The sequence below is a fragment of the Bufo gargarizans genome, unplaced genomic scaffold (genome assembly GCF_014858855.1).
Source record: "Bufo gargarizans isolate SCDJY-AF-19 unplaced genomic scaffold, ASM1485885v1 original_scaffold_1321_pilon, whole genome shotgun sequence".
Taxonomy (NCBI): domain Eukaryota; kingdom Metazoa; phylum Chordata; class Amphibia; order Anura; family Bufonidae; genus Bufo; species Bufo gargarizans.
In genome coordinates, this window is record NW_025334307.1 from 301410 (window position 1) to 322681 (window position 21272).

General features: G+C 42.1%; 1 protein-coding gene across 1 annotated transcript in view; it reads right to left on the reverse strand.

Moving 5' to 3' along the window:
- The window catches only part of LOC122923183 (DNA repair protein RAD50-like), a gene marked incomplete at its 5' end in the record, with an annotated part of 164550 nt that overhangs the window by 90211 nt on the left and 53067 nt on the right, over positions 1-21272 (reverse strand). Inside the window, 5 exons of the mRNA XM_044273917.1 lie at positions 1566-1693; positions 15677-15790; positions 15876-15968; positions 17497-17607; positions 19145-19338. Coding sequence (XP_044129852.1) covers positions 1566-1693; positions 15677-15790; positions 15876-15968; positions 17497-17607; positions 19145-19338 — 640 coding nt within the window. The remainder of the gene's footprint in view (positions 1-1565; positions 1694-15676; positions 15791-15875; positions 15969-17496; positions 17608-19144; positions 19339-21272) is intronic.

Sequence of the window (21272 nt, forward strand, 5' to 3'; positions counted from 1 at the left end):
CACTCGGGCTTCGGTGTATGCTGCCTTGGGCCGCCTGGTCTGCAGGCGGCGGTTTCTTGATGCCTTCGGGTGCTTTGCCTTGGTGCTGTGGTCCCTCCCCTCTTGGACTGCTATTGAACGTCCCAAGGTCTTCTGTGTCCCCCAAGGAAATTGGGCGAGAAAACAAGATTTTTGCATAACTTACCAGTAAAATCTCTTTCTCGCTCTTTCCTTGGGGGACACAGCACCCACCCATTCTTTGTTTTTCTCTACACGGTTTCAGAGTTTGTTTTACCCGTTGGGTAGTTGGCTTGTTGGTTCCACTTTTGGACTTTGCCTTTTTTCACTACTTGGACACGCAACTGGCAGTCTCTCTCTCCAGGCTGAGGGTATAGCTGTGGAGGAGGGGCTTAACAGTTCTCACTTAGTGTCACGCCTCCTATGGAGATGAGCTATACCCAAGGTCTTCTGTGTCCCCCAAGGAAAGAGCGAAAAAGAGATTTTACTGGTAAGTTATACAAAAATCTAGTTTTTTGAAATATAACAAACTACGGGTTTTCTTTAAATTGGGACCAGAAAACAGAATACAAAATACACCTTTTTAACCAAATGGCTTTTATATGAAAGGTTACTCCTCATATGTGCACAGGGGTCTTCCACTATACCAATGGCAGATTTGAGAGAAAGCGGATCAGGCATGTTAAAATCCTTGTTTCCAGTGTGAGGAAAATGCTACCAGACGGGTTTAAAATAAACATGTTTAAAGATATGCAACTGTGATGTATCTGGTAGCATTATGAGGTAGGCATACTATTACTTCTGTATGTTTTGTTCACCAAAATAAAGAGTAAATAATGATACACTAGTGTATAAATTATGGAACAGTAAATATGTTCAGGCTCTCATGTTATAACTCGTCAATGGCTGCAATATATTATATTGGTCCTCATATATATATATATATATATATATATATATATATATATATATGTGTGTGTGTGCGCGTGTGCGTGTGTGTGTGGTGTCTTGAAAGAGTATCCATACCCCTTTTCAAATTTTTTCATGTTAAACCCATAAACTTAATGGGGTTGTCTCACCTTAGACATTGGGGCAAATCGCTAGTGTCTATCTTTAAAACTTAGCCTGCAAAGTGAAGGAGGGCACGCGGCGCATGCGCTGCCTCCCTAAATTCATTCCCATGGGAGTGCCTTAAATAGCTGAGCAGCATGCTCGACTATTTTTGGCAGTCCCATTGAAATGAATAGGGGGCAAATTGCGCGAGCGCGGCCACCGATCCAATCACTTCTATGGGGCTGATGGAAATGGCCAGCCCTCGGGTATTTTCATTGCTCCCATAGGAATGAATGGAGGGCATCCGTGCATGTGCGGTGTGGACTCTGTTCTAAAGATAGGTGAGGATCCCAGAAATGGGACCTGCACCTGTCAGACATTGGGGGCATATCCTAGTGATATGCCCCCAATGTATGAGCTGAGAAAACCCCTTTAAATGCATTTTATTGGGAGTTTATGTGATCCCAACACAAAGTAGCAATTAAGTATATACCGGTACATAAGTGCACACTTACTTTTTAAGTTGCATTGCATTCATTTGTCCCATCTCTGTTAATAGTCTCTCTCTTTCCTCTTCAACCTTCTTAAGTTCTTCCATTCTTTTTCTAAGAGTCAGATTGTCTTGGAGACATCGTTCCTGTATCTAAGTGAATGGAAATCTTTCTTAAACCAACTAAAATTGGCTTATTGATCACAATATTAATAATCAGGCAGAACAAAAGATCCTTGTATCCCTCTAATTAACTTCCCACCAATCATCCCTGTTCACGCATGCAGTACAGGACAATACTGTTTTGAATGAACACTGTTTGGAGCTGAGTGGCTGCCGAAGGGGGGCCACTTCTGAAAACTATAATTTTAGGCTGTGATTGTTTTAAAGCTGACAATCTAAGCTTTAAAACAAGACCGAGAATGCAGTACTAACCTCAATACATGGCAAGTTAGAATCCTTAGAAAAGGGAGTCTTTCACGCCGATTCACTGTATTAACCTAACAACAGACTTATGTCCACGGCATCCCCCTATTAAAACTGTGCTTACTGTATGTTGCTTGCTATCATCGTTCTGCCAAAAAACACTTTTAATCCATATGCAAATTAGGCTGTGAAGGTGCCCAGACGCCTGGGTCATTTTCATATGAATCCACTTGCGGCGTTACAACGCCCGGTGCCCAGGCCCCTGGGTCATTTTCATATGAATCCACTCCCCCTCCACCGCGTCTGCCCGCCCTTGGTCTCTGCTCTAACCTCCCTTCTCCTCACAGCGCCGGCGCATGGTAAACTGTGATGCCCCGGCCAGACTGTGGTCATTCAATGCGCACGCGCCGATTTCGCGGTCATCGGTGCATGATTACGGCGCATGCACAGGATTACGGATGCGCAGGATTGTAACGCTATGCCTGGGCACCTTCACAGCCTAATTTGCATAACGATGATAGCAAGCAACATACAGTAAGCACAGTTTTAATAGGGGGGATGCCGTGGACATAAGTCTGTTAGGTTAATACGGTGAATCGGCGTGAAAGACTCCCTTTAAAAGCTCAAATTGCCAGATTTCAAACAAGACCAGGATCACATCTTTAGACAGACTAAGATATGAAGGGTTAATGCCCAATCCCTTTAGTGTAAAGGAATAGAGGTGGGGCTAATGGGGGAAAATACTGATAGCCTGCAGGAGTTAAAACATTGAATGTTTCTTCCTATGTTTTGTACATGTCATTAGGAGAGACTAGATTTTTTGGGAAATATTTTTGGCTCAGACACATTAGTAAATCTGGGTCATTTTCTCTCACCGTTTTCAGTTACTGTATTTTTCGCTTTATAAGACTTTACTTTTTATCCCCCAAAAGTGGGGGGGAAATGGCATGGTCTTACAAAGAAAATACCAATGATCGTTTCCATTATAGATGAGCTCATTAGTACAGTAGGAATGGGGAGTGAAGCGCTGGTATCAGTCAGCGCTCCATGGTTCTCAGGCGCCATGCTGTGCTGTACCCTGACAGCATCAGACGTAGTGCACACCATGACCTGATGCTATGCAACATCAGGTCACAGTGAATGCAGGAGCTGCAGAAAAAGCGTGATTGATGTACAGAATGGCACACTATCCGGAGTAGGAGAGGTAAGTGGTTTTATTTATCTTATGTCTGATGAAGATTGGGGGGGGTCTGATGTGAGGTCTAATGAAGACTGGGGGTTGAATGTGAGGTCTAATGAAGACTGGGGGTTGAATGTGAGGTCTGATGAAAAATATATTTTTTTCTTACTTTCCTCCTCTAAAACCCCATCTTGTGGTCAGGTGCTTCTTATGGAGTGAAAAATATAGTTTTACAAAACAAACCAGTATGACAAATCAGGTGAAACTGGGCTCTTGCATAGGGCTGCATGGTTTAGGGGCAGCACTGAAATAGGTATAAGATTTTTTTTTTTTTAGCTTTAGCCCTAGATTTACTTCATACACACATAAAAAATCTGCATCTAACATCTACGTCTAAAAAAGTGACATTTGTGGGATGACTTTTCAATTTTAATGTGACTGTTAAATGGTTAAATAAGCCATGGCACTCATGCTGCATAAACTTCAATGTTTACCTGCACCATCTCCCTTGTAGCAGCGGTGCAGTGTAATTACAACTTCCTGACCCATTCTCTAGAATGTGACAAACAGCTGTAATTACACAGCACCGCCACTACAAGAGAAGCAGTGTGTAGGCAAACAATGAAGAGCGCTGTAGCCCCTTCATACTGCTGATCAGCGGGGTTGCACTGGGTATTGATCTTTCGATACCCAATCAATACTTTTGTACCCGGATCGATCAGATACCAGGATTTGCTATTTTCCAATACTAGGCTGCATAACTGTGCAGCCTAGTATCTGTTAGAGAACATGGCACGCGCCGCCCTCAGCACACACCATGTTCTCCTCAGCCGACACAGTGGAGAAGGAGAGAGTCCCTCCCTCCCCACTGTGACGGTGCCACCACTGAAAAGATAATACTGAGGAGGAGGGGAGGGGCTGTGCCCACTGCGTCTCCAATGCATATAATTAACCCCTTAATACAAATGTAGGCGGCAGGTGCTGGCTATATCACACAGCCGGCACCCGGCCTCAATGATGGGCAACAGCGATAGCGCCGAACCCCGTCAACTAACCCCTCAGGTGCTGAACCGTGCCATTTTTTAGTAACCCTGTCCCCATAAAAAATAGGATAGGACTGTTCTATTATGGGCCGAACATTCAATAAAATGTGGAATGCACGCAGTGGTATCAAATGGTATTCAGTATCGCAATACTTTTTTATGGTATCAAAATTTAATCAAAATTGTTGTATCGTGACAACCTTACTAGGTGTCAGAACCCCGACAATCTAATATTGATGATCTATCCTGAGGATAGGCCGTAAATATCTGTAGCCCAGATAGCCCCTTCAATAGCAGGCTAAGGCTTAAAGGCTATGTACACCTTTGGAGACAATTTTTGCTTATGACTGCATTTTACTAATTTCTGGCTAAAAATCATATTTTCAATTGGCCTTTATTAAAAATATTGAGCCAATCACAAAGGGTTAACTATTTTTCTAACTGTGTGACTGGTACTTGTGCTTTTACTTTGTCCCAGTCCTCTAATTACCCTCATCTCTAAACTACTAAGAGATCATAAATACTTATTTAAGACACATTCTTATTAGTTAGTTAAGGGAGCTGTAAGGTCATAAACACTTATTTAAGCACTGCGATGCCCATTGTGGGCACGGCTTCGATTCAACTAGTGCACATGCACCGGCCCGGCAAAACAGTGCGCAAGCGGGGGATCTCGGCCGGACCTAGGGATGACAAGGGAATAGGAGGACGGGCAAAAGAAGAGGCTGGGGAGGAGTAACACTGTAAGAAGGCAGAGCAGCCTGGTCTCTTACACACTAAACGCCGTCACTGGGCACTTATGAGTGCAAATTTGCATATTAATTAAATGTCATTTTTTCAGGCTTCTGCAAGTCTAAAGAAAATAACAAAGGTACCATTACATTCATGCATGAGGTGTGCTACAGAGCCATGTAAGCGCTGTATATGGTCATATAATGGTGATAGACTCCCTTTAAAGAGGTTATCCAATGATTAAAGGGGTTGGCCACTTTCTGGTTACTTTTGACCAATGTGTATGTTAGATGACTATATCTATATAGCACTTACTAATCTACAGTTGAAAGAAAAAGTATGTGAACCCTTTGGAATGATATGGATTTCTGCACAAATTGGTCATAAAATGTGATCTGATCTTCATCTAAGTCACAAAAATAGACAATCACAGTCTGCTTAAAGGGAACCTGTCATCAGGAATTTGTGTATAGAGCTGAGGACATGCGTTGCTAGATGCCCGCTAGCACATCCGCAATACCCAGTCCCCATAGCTCTCTGTGCTTTTATTGTGTAATAAAACCGATTTAATACAATATGAAAATTAACCTGAGAGGAGTCCTGTACGTGAGATGAGTCAGGGAATTAGCATATGTATCAAATTGTTTTTTTGACACAATAAAAGCACACAGACCCATGGGGACTGGGTATTGCGGATGTGCTAGCGGCCATCAAGCAACCCATGTCCTCAGCTCTATACAGAAAATCCCGGTGACAGGTTCCCTTTAACCACCTTAGCCCCCCTAGCTGAAACACCCTTAATGACCAGACCACTTTTTACACTTCTGCACTACACTACTTTCATCGTTTATTGCTCGGTCATGCAACTTACCACCCAAATGAATTTTACCTCCTTTTCTTCTCACTAATAGAGCTTTCATTTGGTGGTATTTCATTGCTGCTGACATTTTAACTTTTTTTGTTATTAATCGAAATTCAATGACATTTTTGCAAAAAAATGAAATTTTTCACTTTCAGTTGTAAATTTTTTTTTTTTTTTAAAACGACAGCCATATATAAATTTTTCGCTAAATTTAATTGTTCTACATGTCCTTGATAAAAAAAAATAATGTTTGGGTAAAAGTTATAGCGTTTACAAACTATGGTACAAAAATGTGAATTTCTGCTTTTTGAAGCAGCTCTGACTTTCTGAGAACCTGTCATGTTTCTTGAGGTTCTACAATGCCCAGAAAGTAGAAAAACCCCACGAATGACCCCATTTCGGAAAGTAGACACCCTAAGGTATTCGATGATAAGCATAGTGAGTTAATAGAACTTTTTATTGTTTGTCACAAGTTAGCGGAAAATGATGATTTTTTTTAATCTTTGTAAGGAAAAAAATAAAGTCTCATATTCCACTAACTTGTGACAAAAAATAAAAACTTTCATGAACTCACTATGCCCATCATGAAATACCTTGGGGTGTCTTCTTTCTAAAATGAAGTCACTTGTGGGGTAGTTATACTGCCCTGGCAATTTAGGGGCCCAAATGCGTGAGAAGTAGTCTGAAATCAGAATCTGTAAAAAATGCCCTGTGAAATCCAAAAGGTGCTCTTTGGAATGTGGGCCCATTTGCCCACCTAGGCTGCAAAAAAAGTGTCACACATGTGGTATCGCCGTATTCAGGAGAAGTTGGGGAATGTGTTTTAGGTTGTCATTTTACATATACCCATGCTGGGTGAGAATAATATCTTGGTCAAATGCCAACTTTGTATAAAAAAAATAAAAATCGGAAAAGTTGTCTTTTGCCGAGATATTTATCTCACCCAGCATGGGTATATGTAAAATGACACCCCAAAACACATTCCCCAACTTCTCCTGAGTGCGGCGATACCACATGTGTGACACTTTTTTGCAGCCTAGATGCACAAAGGGGCCCAAATTCCTTTTAGGAGGGCATTTTTAGACATTTGGATTCCAGACTTCTTCTCACGCTTTAGGGCCCCTAAAAAGCCAGGGCAGTATAAATACCCCACATGTGACCCCATTTTGGAAAGAAAACACCCCGAGGTATTCAATGAGGGGCATGCCGAGTTCATAGAAAAAAAAATTGGGGGGCACAAGTTAGCGGAAATTTATTTATTTTTTTTGGTTTTTTTCTCACAAAGTCTCCCTTTCCGCTAACTTGAGACAAAAATTTTAATCTTTCATGGATTCAATATGCCCCTCAGCGAATACCTTGGGGTGTCTTCTTTCCAAAATGGTGGTATTTGTGGGGTGTTTGTACTGCCCTGGCATTTGAGGGTCTCCGCAATCATTACATGTATGGCCAGCATTAGGAGTTTCTGCTATTCTCCTTATATTGAGCATACGGGTAATGAGATTTTTTTTCTTCCGTTCAGCCTCTGGGCTGAAAGAAAAAATGAACGGCACAGATTTCTTTATTCGCATCGATTAATGTGGATGAAAAAATCTCTGCCAAAAAAAAAAAAAGGAGGGGAAAGGCATCTGCCAAGACATAGGAGTTCCGCCCAACATCCATACCCACTTAGCTCGTATGCCCTGGCAAACCCGATTTTTCCATCCACATCAATCGATGTGGATGAATAGATCATTGCCGGGATTTTTTTATTTTTTTTATATAGAAAGTGTTTGCCAAAGCATATGAACACCGCCGCCTCCTCAGCTCATATGCCTCGGCAAACGTATCTTTTACTGCAGAGGAGAAATCTCGTCTTGCAGCGCCGCATACACCGACTTTTGTGTAATCTGACAGCAGCGCAATGCTTCTGTCAGAATGCACATCAGTGCTGAAGCTAGTCGATCGGTTGGTCCACCTGGAAGGTAAAAAATAAAAAAAATAAAAAAACCAGGCCGCAACGCAATAATTTTATTAACTTTATAATAACTTTTGAACAGAACATATAAACTTTAACTTTTTGAACTGAACGTTAACTTTTTTGCTTACTGGTGATTTTTTGTTTGTTTTACCTTTATAGGACAAACCTCTCCTTCCCCATGGGACAATGTGCAAAGCGCAAATCGCCCAAAGATGTGGCGAAGTACATTGTGCACTTTGTCCCAGGTGAAAGGAGAGGTTTGCAGCAGCTGTGTGTGAATGGGCCCTAATAGCCCTGTGTGTCTGTCCTGTGAGATATGATCCCTATGCTAAGTGTACCTGTGTGTGGTACTTCCGGAAACACTCTCCAAAGCATAGGGCAGGGTGGTCAGGGCAGTCAGGACACAAATAGCGGGTGTCACGCCTTATTCCACTCCTGCTACAGACACAACATCTTTTTCGGGTTGACGGTTGGGTTGAGGTACCAGCAACGACACTGGGGAAATGTCGCTTGTGTAGACGGCTAACTACACTGGTGGATGGGGCCACGGAACCTCCTGGATACAGGAGGTTCTCGATGATCTCTTCCTGAAATTTGAGGAAGGATCCTGTTCTCCGAGCCTTACTGTAGAGAACAAAACTATTATATACAGCCAATTGAATTAAATATACAGGTCCTTCTCAAAAAATTAGCATATTGTGATAAAGTTCATTATTTTCTGTAATGTACTGATAAACATTAGACTTTCATATATTTTAGATTCATTACACACAACTGAAGTAGTTCAAGCCTTTTATTGTTTTAATATTGATGATTTTGGCATACAGCTCATGAAAACCCAAATTTCCTATCTCAAAAAATTAGCATATTTCATCCGACCAATAAAAGAAAAGTGTTTTTAATACAAAAAAAGTCAACCTTCAAATAATTATGTTCAGTTATGCACTCAATACTTGGTCGGGAATCCTTTTGCAGAAATGACTGCTTCAATGCGGCGTGGCATGGAGGCAATCAGCCTGTGGCACTGCTGAGGTGTTATGGAGGCCCAGGATGCTTCGATAGCGGCCTTAAGATCATCCAGAGTGTTGGGTCTTGCGTCTCTCAACTTTCTCTTCCCAATATCTCACAGATTCTCTATGGGGTTCAGGTCAGGAGAGTTGGCAGGCCAATTGAGCACGGTAATACCATGGTCAGTAAACCATTTACCAGTGGTTTTGGCACTGTGAGCAGGTGCCAGGTCGTGCTGAAAAATGAAATCTTCATCTCCATAAAGCTTTTCAGCAGATGGAAGCATGAAGTGCTCCAAAATCTCCTGATAGCGGCTGCATTGCCCCTGCCCTTGATAAAACACAGTGGACCAACACCAGCAGCTGACATGGCACCCCAGACCATCACTGACTGTGGGTACTTGACACTGGACTTCAGGCATTTTGGCATTTCCCTCTCTTCAGTCTTCCTCCAGACTCTGGCACCTTGATTTCCGAATGACATGCAACAGTCCAGTGCTGCTTCTCTGTAGCCCAGGTCAGGCGCTTCTGCCGCTGTTTCTGGTTCAAAAGTGGCTTGACCTGGGGAATGCGGCACCTGTAGCCAATTTCCTGCAAACGCCTGTACACGGTGGCTCTGGATGTTTCTACTCCAGACTCAGTCCACTGCTTCCGCAGGTCCCCCAAGTCTGGAATCGGTCCTTCTCCACAATCTTCCTCAGGGTCTGGTCACCTCTTCTCGTTGTGTAGCGTTTTCTGCCACACTTTTTCCTTCCCACAGACTTCCCACTGAGGTGCCTTGATACAGCACTCTGGGAACAGCCTATTCGTTCAGAAATTTCTTTGTGTGTCTTACCCTCTTGCTTGAGGGTGTCAATGATGGCCTTCTGGACAGCAGTCAGGTCGGCAGTCTTACCCATGATTGCGGTTTTGAGTAATGAACCAGGCTGGAAGTTTTTAAAAGCCTCAGGAATCTTTTGCAGGTGTTTAGAGTTAATTAGTTGATTCAGATGATTAGGTTAATAGCTAGTTTAGAGAACCTTTTCATGATATGCTAATTTTTTGAGATAGGAATTTTGGGTTTTCATGAGCTGTATGCCAAAATCATCAATATTAAAACAATAAAAGGCTTGAACCACTTCAGTTGGTGTGTAATGAATCTAAAATATATGAAAGTCTAATGTTTATCAGTACATTACAGAAAATAATGAACTTTATCACAATATGCTAATTTTTTGAGAAGGACCTGTACAGACACCTTCTTATACCAGCGTCTGGAAACTAAATACGGAGACAACATCTGGTCATTGAAGTCCACCCCTCCCATGAGCAAATTATAGTCGTGGACACAGAGGGGCTTTTCAATGACACTGGTTGCTCGCTCAATTTGGATTGTCGTGTCTGCGTGAATGGAGGAGAGCATGTAAACGTCACGCTTGTCTCTCCATTTCACCGCGAGCAGTTCTTTGTTACACAAGGCAGCCCTCTCCCCCCTTGCAAGACGGGTGGTAATGAGCCGTTGGGGGAAGCCCGCGCGACTAGTTCACGCGGTGCCACAGCAACCAATCTGTTCTAGGAACAAATGCCTGAAGAGGGCCACACTTGTGTAGAAATTGTCCACATAAAGATGGTACCGCTTGCCAAATAAGGGTGACACCAAGTCCCAGACTGTCTTCCCACCGCTCCCCAGGTAGTCAGGGCAACAGACCGGCTCCAGGGTCTGATCTTTTACCTCATAGATCCGAAATTTGTGGGTATAGCCTGTGGCCCTTTCACAGAGCTTATACAATTTGACCCCATACCGGGCGCGCTTGCTTGGGATGTATTGTTTGAAGCCAAGGCGTCCGGTAAAATGTATAAGGGACTCTTCTACGCAGATGTTTTGCTCAGGGGTATACAAATCTGCAAATTTCTGGTTGATGTGGTCTATGAGGGGCCGAATTTTGTGGAGCCGGTCAAAAGCTGGCTGGCCTCTGGGACGGGAGGTGGTGTTGTCGCTAAAGTGCAGGAAACGCAGGATGGCCTCAAATCGTGCCCTGGACATGGCAACAGAGAACATGGGCATGTGATGAATTGGGTTCGTGGACCAATATGACCGCAATTCATGCTTTTTGGTTAGACCCATGTTGAGGAGAAAGCCCAGAAATTTTTTTAATTCGGAAACTTGGTTTCCACCGGAAAGGCTGGGCATAATAGCTTCCCGGGTTGGCGGTTATAAATTGTGTGGCATACCGATTTGTTTCTGCCACGACTATGTCCAAGAGCTCCGCAGTCAAGAACAGCTAAAAAAATCCCAGGGCCGAACCGATCTGAGCTGTCTCAACCCGAACTCCAGACTGGGCGGTGAAAGGGGGAACTAATGGTGCGGCTGAAGTTGGGGACTGCCAATCAGGATTTAACAGCACCTCAGGGATTCTATGGGGTCTACGGGCCTGTCTGTGCGTGGCTGCAACGGGGTAACTACTGCACGTGCCACCGTACCAGCTTCAACTGCCCTTCTGGTGCTCGCCACTTCACCATGTTGTATGGCAGTGCTGGTACTAGGTCCAGGGAGGGCTGCGCTGCTGGTGTATGCCTCACCACGTAATCCGACAGCGCCAGCCCCACTCTGCTGCCCTTGAAGCGGATCCTGCGCAACCTGTGGTCTAGCGACATGGGGCCGGGTACGCCTGGTGGTATCAGGGACCTCAACCTCCTTGTCTGAACTTTGAGTCAGACTGCCACTGCTTTCTACAGGTTCATATTCTGACCCGCTAGATTCATCAGATGAGGGTTCCCATTCCTCATCCGACTGGGTCAGAAGCCTGTAGGCCTCTTCAGAAGAATACCCCCTGTTTGATATTTGGGCTACTAAATTTAGGGGTATTCCCTCAGACTACCCAAGAAAAAAAGCAAGCCTGTCTTACAAATGGGAGGCTAGCGAAGTACCGGAGGCCGCTGCGGTTGATAAAAAATATCAAAACTGATTTTTTTTATCGCCGCAGCGCTTCGCTTGTAAAGTGATTTTGCAGTGATCAAAAAAATTATAATTTTTTGTCACTGCGGCGGGGCGGGCGTGGGTGAACGCACGTGTGGGCGACCGATCAGGCCTGATCGGGCAAACACTGCGTTTTGGGTGGAGGGCGAGCTAAGGTGACACTAATACTATTATAGATCTGACTGTGATCAGTTCTGATCACTTACAGATACTATAAAAGTACAAATGCTGATTAGCGATACGCTAATCAGCGAATAAGTGACTGCGGTGCGGTGGGCTGGGCACTAAACAATCGCTAAACTACATAACCAAGGGGCCTAAACTATCCCTAAAACCTAACAGTCAATACCAGTGAAAAAAAAAGTGACAGTTTACACTGATCACTTTTTTCCTTTCACTAGGTGATTGACAGGGGCAAGAACGGGTGATCAAGGGGTTAATTGGGGTGCAGGGGGGTGGTCTGGGGCTATGTGTGGTGTTTGGTGCTACTCACTGTGATGCCTGCTCCTCTGCTGAGACCAACCGACGAAAAGAACCAGCAGAGGAGCAGGGAAGCCATTTAACACATTATATTTACAAATATAATGTGTTATCAGGCTTCTGATTCGTTTTTTTTTTAAATCATCAGCCTGCCAGCCACGATCATTGGCTGGCAAGCTGATGACGTGACCCCCCTCGAACTTTTGCCGGCCCGCGATGCGCATGCGTAGGCCGGCTAAGCACGTTCTCGCTGAACGGTGATGTGAATGAAGCCTTACCATGTTTTTATTGAACACATCATGTAAACATTCACAGTGCAGGTGGAAAAAGTATGTGAACCCCTAGACTAATGACATCTCCAAGAGCTAATTAGAGTGAGGTGTCAGCCAACTGGAGTCCGATCAATGAGATGAGATTGGAGGTGTTGGTTACAGCTGCCCTGCCCTATAAAAAACACACACCAGTTCTGGGTTTGCTTTTCACAAGAAGCATTGCCTGATGTGAATGATATATATAGAGATTTCTGCAGGCACTCACTTTTGATCTGAATACATGTATAGTTGTACCGTAATAAAATATATTTATTAAAACAGAATATGGTTAAAAAACACTGTACAAAAACAATTGGTGTATCTACTCCACAGCCCAAAGGCAATATGTAGTCGTCTGCGTCTTATAATTTAATCGACAGTCTCGATACTGTGCTGTATGATAGAATAGCTGGGGTTCAATAATTTGGGTCCATAATTCCGATATATCGAATACGTAGTCCCTGTATTGCACACACCTCTGTATAGTACTTTACAAGCCACAGCACAGTCAATGTCGCCAAGTCAAAACTTTGTATGTCACAATAGTTCGTATCGCCAGAACAATATTTCACCTTTTATTATTCTATAATATTGGGGTAACTCACATTTGAGGGGATGTTGCCGTTCCGAAAAAAAGAGCTCTCAGAAGACCTACGATTAAGAATTGTTGACTTGCATAAAGCTGGAAAGGGTTATAAAAGAATCTCCAAAAGCCTTGCTGTTCATCAGTCCACGATAAGACAAATAGTCTATAAATGGAGAAAGTTCAGCCCTGCTGCTACTTTCCCTAGGAGTGGCCGTCCTGTAAAGATGACTGCAAGAGCACAGTGCAGACTGCTCAATGAGGTGAAGAAGAATCCTAGAGTGTCAGCTAAAGACTTACAAAAGTCTCTGGCATATGCTAACATCCCTGTTAGAGAATCTACGATACGTAAAACACCAAACAAGAATGGATTTCATGGGTGGATAACACAGAGGAAGCCACTGCTGTTAAAAAAAAAACATTGCTGCATGTTTACAGTTTGCACAAGAGCACTTGGATGTTCACCAGCAGTACTGGCAAAATATTCTGTGGACAGATGAAACCAAAGTTGAGTTGTTTGGAGGAAACACACAACACTATGTGTTGAAAAAAGAGAGCCACAGCACACCAACATCAAAACCTTATCCCAACCGTGAAGTATGGTGGTGGGGGCACCATGGTTTGGGGCTGCTTTGCTGTGTCAGGGCCTGGACGGATTGCCATCATCGAAGGAAAAAGGAATTCCCAAGTTTATCAAGACATTTTTCAGGAGAACTCAAGGCCTTCTGTCCACCAGCTGAAGCTTAACAGAAGATGGGTGTTGCAACACGGTAACAACCCAAAGCATAGAAGTAAATCCACAACAGAATGACTTAAACAGAAGAAAATACGCCTTCTGGAGTGGCCCAGTCAGAGTCCTGACCTCAACCCGATTGAGATGCTGTGGCATGAACTTGAGAAAATGATTCGCACCAGACATCCCAAGAATATTGCCGAACTGAAACAGTTCTGTAAAGAGGATTGTCAAGAATTACTCCTGACTGTTGTGCACGTCTGATCTGAAACTACAGGAAACGTGTTCAACCAGTTATTAAATCCAAGGGTTCACATACTTTTTCCACCTGCACTATGAATGTTTACATGTTGTGTTCAATAAAAACATGGTAACATTTAATTCTTTGTGTGTTATTAGTTTAAGCAGACTGTGATTGTCTATTGTTGTGACTTAGATGAAGTTCAGATCACATTTTATGACCAATTTGTGCAGAAATCCATATCATTCCAAAGGGTTCACATACTTTTTCTTGCAACTGCATTTTTTGTTGATGTTCTGTACCATTTGCTTTATTTAATAAATCATGTCTCCTTGTAGGGCAAATCATCTGTGCTGTCCACAAAGAAGACCATTAGGGTCCATTCACACATCCGCAATGTCATTCTGCATTTTGCGGAACAGAATTGCGGACCCATACATTTCTATGGGGCCGCACGACGTGCAGCCCCGATCCGGAATAGCGGACCCGCACTGCTGGGTCTGCAATTCCGATCCTGAAAAAAATAGAACATGTCCTATTCTTGTCCACAATAGCGGATAAGAATAGGCATATTCTCTTAGTGCCGGCAATGTGCGGTGCTCAAAATGCGGAACGCACATTGCCGCTGCCCGTGTTTTGTGGATCCGCAAAACACACACGAATGTTTGAATGGACCCGAAGATGGCATCCGATGGAGGGTCATGTGACCAGGTAAAAATAACATCAGTTGCAACTCTCGGGATGTACCCTTTCTGCTTCAGCTTTTTTCCTGTGACTGTCAGTTTAAAAAAAATGATCTGGCTGGTGGCAGCTAGGGATGAGCGAATCGACTTTGGATGAAACATCCAAAGTCGATTCGCATAAAACTTTGTTCTAATACTGTACGGAGCAGGCGCTCCGTACAGTAGTAGAATGTATTGGCTGTGATGAGCCAAAGTTATTGCTTTGCAAAGTCTCACGAGACTTCACGCAATAAATTCATAAATTAATTTGTACTGTAAAAAAAAAAACATTTCCCAAACTCTGGTTCGGTTCCAGGGTACCATTTCGAACCGAACCAGAGTTTGGGAAATGTTCTTTTACAGTACAAATTAATTTATGAAGTTAATATGCAAAGTTTCGCGAGATTTTGCGAAGCAATAACTTCGGCTCATCTGAGCCAATACATTCTAATACTGTACGGAGCTCCTACTCCGTACAGTATTAGAACACAGTTTTATGCGAATCGACTTTGGATGTTTCATCCAAAGTCAATTCGCTCATCCCTAGTGGCAGCTGAAGGATGAAACTGAGCATAGGAAAAAGAACAGCAGGTGGCACTATACAGATACATTTTATAACAATTTCAGATCTGAGTGCTGGTTTTAAGTAGGTGGAATATTTTGCATGGGACAACCCCAGTAAATCCTGACATGAAGGGCTGACACATGGCAACCTGCAGTATATTTACATTAGCACAAAAAAAAACCTTTAAAGGTTTCCTGTCTTTTTTTGGACCCAGTATCTAAAACACATTTGAAACAAAAACAGCATTCATCTCAAACTGAGCCAAGTACACATACTCCAATATTACACCAAAATTGGTATAAAGTAAATTAGGTGCTACCAAGTGATGTCATACTTACTTTTTGTGTGTCTATATCCTGTCTAACAGTGATCATCTCTTTATTAATTTTTTCTTTGTGCTTCTCACAATCATTCAGTCGAGCAATTAAGTCCTGTAGTTCAGCATCCTTTTGCTGTAAAAAAACAAACAAACGCCTCATGTTATATGATCTTTTATTAAAGCGACTGATGGCTGAGTTTTAATCCAGTAAATAGTACCTCTTTGAATTCTTCTCTCCCATCATTTATATATTTATCAATATCTTTCATGAACAAAGTGATCTTTTTCACTTTTTCCTTAAGGTCATTGAGCTAGGAAAAAAGGAAAATGTTAAATATATTGCAGAATATGTTAAGACTACAAAAAAAAGTGGTACAACTACATCTGGATGCAGTGTGAGTTACCCATTATCTGACTATTTCTTTAAAGAAAGTGGATATCCATACAAGAACACAATTGAGATTAAATCTTTCTGCATAATAATGCTGTGATACATCTATAGGGTGTGTTTCCATGTTACAAGTCTGTCCCACAATGTACATGTGGGTTCAGAGCTTCCATTACTGATACACAGCACTATATCTCTTAATTCTTCTTTAGGCTACATTCACACGACCATATGTATTTTGCTATCCGCAAAATGCAGATTCGCAAAAAATACGGATGGCGTCTGTATGACATCTGTGTTGCATCAATTTTTTTTGCGTATCCATTGTAACAATGCCTATCATTGTCCGCAAAACGGACAAGAATAGGACATGCTCTATGTTTTTTGCAGGGCTACAGAACGGATATATGGATGCGGACAGCACATTGTGTGCTGTCCAAATTTTCTGCAGACCCATTGAAATGAATGGGTCCTAATCCAATGCACAAAAAACGGAACGGACAGAGAAACAAAATACGTTTGTGTAAATGTAGCCTTATACAGACATGATAAAATGTTGGCTACATGCACTCTCCACTAGGTGGAGTGCACTGCATATGGGTTAGCATGGGTTCACATCACGTTTTTGCCATCCGTTTAACATATACTTTAGGAACAAAAAAAAAAAAGGATACCAAAGCGTAGAACACCGCGCTTTTCTATCCTGCAGAGTCCAGTAAAAGAAACGTATACCTTTTTATTAAAATTATGGAACTTTACGGTGAATGGATGCCACTGCATGGCATCAGTTAACGTACAGATCTGTATGCAGCGAGCTGCTCCTAGTGGTGACTGCAGGCAAGCAGAACTCTATGACCATGTTAAAATAAGCAGCACCTTTTCGCCTCATGCATCCATGGCAGTTGGTGTGGTCTGCCTAGTTTGGTATGTATGACACTAAGGTTATCGTAATTGGATAATCACTTTAATCTTTAACATGTAGAGTTAAAAGGGTTTTCCGAGACTTATATACTGATGATCTATTGCTGGCACATCACAGGCGGAAAATTTACCCAGCACACAGGGTCTGCAGGAGGAGACAGACACTGGCCTGTCAATCAAGAGTGGGGAATTAGGTGGGAGAACGGAGTCTCTAGGAGCAGGAGCAACCCCCCTCCTACATCTATAGGCCAAATTGCATATTATAAAATCAAGGGCGTGGAATTAGGTGGGAGAATGGAGCCTCTAGGAGCAGGAGCAATGCCCCCCCAACCCCTACTCCTAGAGGCTAATTTGCATATTATAAAAGTTAGAATTGTGCAGTAATGTGGACAAGAATAAACAGAAGAATAGCAGAGTTAGGTTCTGCTGATATTAGCACATCGATAATGTCGGCCAGTTTCATAGGGATAATTCTGGTGACAGAAATCCTTTAACAAATATCGCCCATTAACAAATAAATGACTTTTTACCCTTTCTTGTGCTGCTCGGTTGCTGGAGTCTTTCCTCTCCAAAATTTCCTTCCTCTCCAGTTGTAGTTTTTCAAGGGTTGTTTCCAATGGGAAAACTTGCTCTTTTGCTTCCTAACCAGAAATAAATTCCATTTACTTAAGTAAAACTGCATATGGTAATAATAATATATCCAGGGGTATTGCTTTGATCAACCATTTTTATGGACAATAGTCTACTATGAGAACACACACAAACACGAACTTACCCTCGGATACAGATAATGGTATTAACTTACGTTATAACAGTTTTATTAATCTGCAAACATGGGAGGCCATGCCATAGCTGGAGATGCTGGGGCTTTTCCAATTTGTGGTCATGCACTTGGCTGCTATGGATGCTGGGCTAAGTGAAATACTACAGTATGGACGGAAGAATACACTAGATATTGAGTAACTACAAAAATATCAGTAGGAAGGAATCTATGACAATTTTTTTTGCCACAGACTTTGCCCTGATTAAACATATAAAGAGCAATGCATTATCTTTATAAGTAATTTTTGAACCACAAGGCAGCTTCTAATGAAGTAAATAAAGAGTTACTATCTAGCCATAATAGTAATATAGTCACTATTCTTAGAATGCTGCACACTTATCTGATAACTGCACTAGCAACCTTTCCCAATAGATAAAAACCACATCCTCTCTTGGGTTTTCTGATGTCGTGGTTTCAAACCTTACATTTCATAGACAAATCCCTATTCTGTCACTAAATAAATGGATACAATATAGAAAATAACACAAACTATCAGGAATTAAATATTCTGTATTAATATAATAACTTATTATAAATATTATTAATAAGCTATTAAATGAAGCGTGCAACACTGCTAATAATTACAGAGTTTTGATAGAACTAGTTCTCTTCTCAGTCTCTATTGGCACAACCTAAAACCAGAGAATTACTGTAGATGCAATTAAAATATAAAAAGTAATTATAGAACAGAATAGCTATATTAAAACCTAGTGTCTGTCATTGGTAGTCATGGTGAAATCAATCACTTATCTCCAGTGGCAATATTATAGAAGTAGTAATCTACACCTGTGCTGGTGTCTTTTACAAGCATTACTAATAAAAAATGTATATTCTTGCTGTGCTAAATAGCTCAGCAGGCTCCACCTAAAGGGTGCATTAGACACCCCAATGCGTGAAAAACGCAACGCATTGGCACTTCTGTGGGGCCAGCGTTGTGTGAAAATCGCAGAATATAGAACATGCTGCGATTTCCACGCAATGCACAAGTGATGCGTGAAAATGAATGGGCCCGGATTCCATGCATTGCACCCGCGCGGAATACTTGCTCGTCTGCAAGTAGTCTTAGAACTGTCAGATGATTGCTAACGAGTGTTCATAGGAATGCTCACTAGCAATTATCTGCCAGAAAATCTGGCAGTATAATACACCCTTTAAAGGTGGTGACCAGTTGTGAGCCTGTATAATGTAAGGCAAAAGGACACAAGCTTGGCATAGATAATAACCACTAAAACCTGTAGGAATTCTACAGCAAATGTTTGACTGTCTCTTCGTATCCAAACATTTACATTAGATACTGTATATGGATGAAGCATTACATTCTAATCAGTATCTTTTCAGCGGGTAGATAAACTTGCCTTTATCTCTCTTGCCAAACACTGCAGCTCAGTAGTAAGTTCCACATTTTGATCCTCCAGTTGTTGTCGACGTTGGAGCTTACTCGAAATATTAAGTTTCTCTGCCCTTAGTTCGTTGGCTGAACTCTTTAGCTGTTGAACTTGATCTTGTTGGTCTTGTATTCGCTTACGTAACAGCTCAATTCTACCGGAAACTGGAAGTTAAAAGGAACAATAATAGTATAGTTTCCACATACATATAAATCTCAAATACTCAAAAGGTATATTTCCTCATTAGTGGAGTCTGGCTGCTGAGAACCCCACTGGCCCTCATAACACAGGTCTCAGTATTAGTTCAGTGGTGCTGCTTTTTTAGCAGAATGTAGCTGGGTTGCATTTCTCTGCACAGCAGTTTGTGCAGAGGGCCGCTGTGCAGAAGTGCTTAAAGGGTTGACAGAGGCCTCAGAGTTTGAACCCCAACTTATTAAAATGTTATGAAATATCCTACCAATATAACATTTTTAAAATGGGAATGTCTATTTAAGGGTATTTCCACTTGAGACTGAAATGCTACAGATTAGTGTGCAGAAAATCCATACAGTGTTAGCACTGGCAAAGTGGTTAAGTTATTAATAAATCTCATCCACACAGTGTAAAAAAGATCAAATATGGAAACTGCATCACGTACACTGCAGATTATGCCCTTTAACCCCTTAGGGTCTGGGCTCATTTTCACCTTAAAGGAAGTGGACGTCGCCAGGCCGCGCAATGTCCTGAACGCGCACGCTGCCGCGCATGCGCCATGATGACTTCTTCCTGGCCAGTATAGTACAGAGCTACACGCACGCCGGCTCTGTACTATAAAGACCAGGAATAAGTCCGCATGGCGCGTGTGCGTTCCGGACATTGCCCAGCTGGTAGAAAATCTTCAGTTTTCTGTGCAAGCCATGACACCTAAGGGTGGAACCCTGCTCCGGGTGCGGTATACGTCAGCACTTGCAGACCGAATCCAACGTGCAATCGCCCTTTGGAGGCAGCCAACCCCTAGCAAGGACCCTCCGGAGCGAAATGGGGGTTCGTTACGCCGAGAGGGACTGGAGGCTGCTAACAAGGAGTAGAACTCTGACAACCTAGTCCGACCCTAGTCCGCATATACTATTATCCCATACACTCTGCCTGAACCATCTCAGGGAATGAACCCCATGGAACACAGTTTGCTGTATTTAACAAGAAAACATATATGAGCATCCTACAGAATATAATACCCGAAAATTGTTTATTCTATATTTTTATATTTCTATTCTATATTTTTATTTATCTTTTTCTTTCATATATTTATATATTTGCAGATTTTTATATTACATATATTTTTTAGACCTTATATAGAAGCTCCCTACTATTTAATATGTTTTTTAATATGAGGTTAATAAAGGTTTATAAGTTTTAGATACATTGTATTTTAGAAGAATGTGTTTATAATAACATATGATATAGGATGATATTATCCATATTAGATCCAACTATAATTAGCTATAATAAAATCTGATATGCATAATGATTTTGGTAGATTTAGGAATACACACAACAGAAAAACGCATGTGTGTACAAAAACCGCAGATTTACCGCAGGACTATCGCAATATAAGGCAATTGGATCTGTGAAATCCAGATCCTTTGGGTCCATTTCAGTTTTAATAAAGAGCCCTTTAGAGGATAAAAAGCCGGCAAGTTAGTCAGACCCAAACTAGCCACTGAGGAAGAAGGCAGGTAGCCTTTGAAACGCGTCTGGCAAGGAGCAATTGGATCTGACAACACACCGGCAACAACTTTCTACTACATCGGATTGAGAAAGCGCTTTCTAAAAGAACTACCAGAACCGATCCAAATAGGTTGAATATCTATCTTAATTAAAGAAACCGGACGTGGATCTGCAGCGTGACACAGCCAGCATTTCCGTTCACAGCCGGGTGGATACAGCATCGCTAGCAGATAATTCAGCTGTGCTATCCAAAGGCGAGTCCTTTTGCATCTACACCACGTGGGATGCCACGGTGGGAATAGGACGATATGTGAGTAAGAGCTATTTAGCTCCGTAATATTGCTGGATATATGTGTATTGCTGCTCAAACATCTTGCTATATCATCTGCAT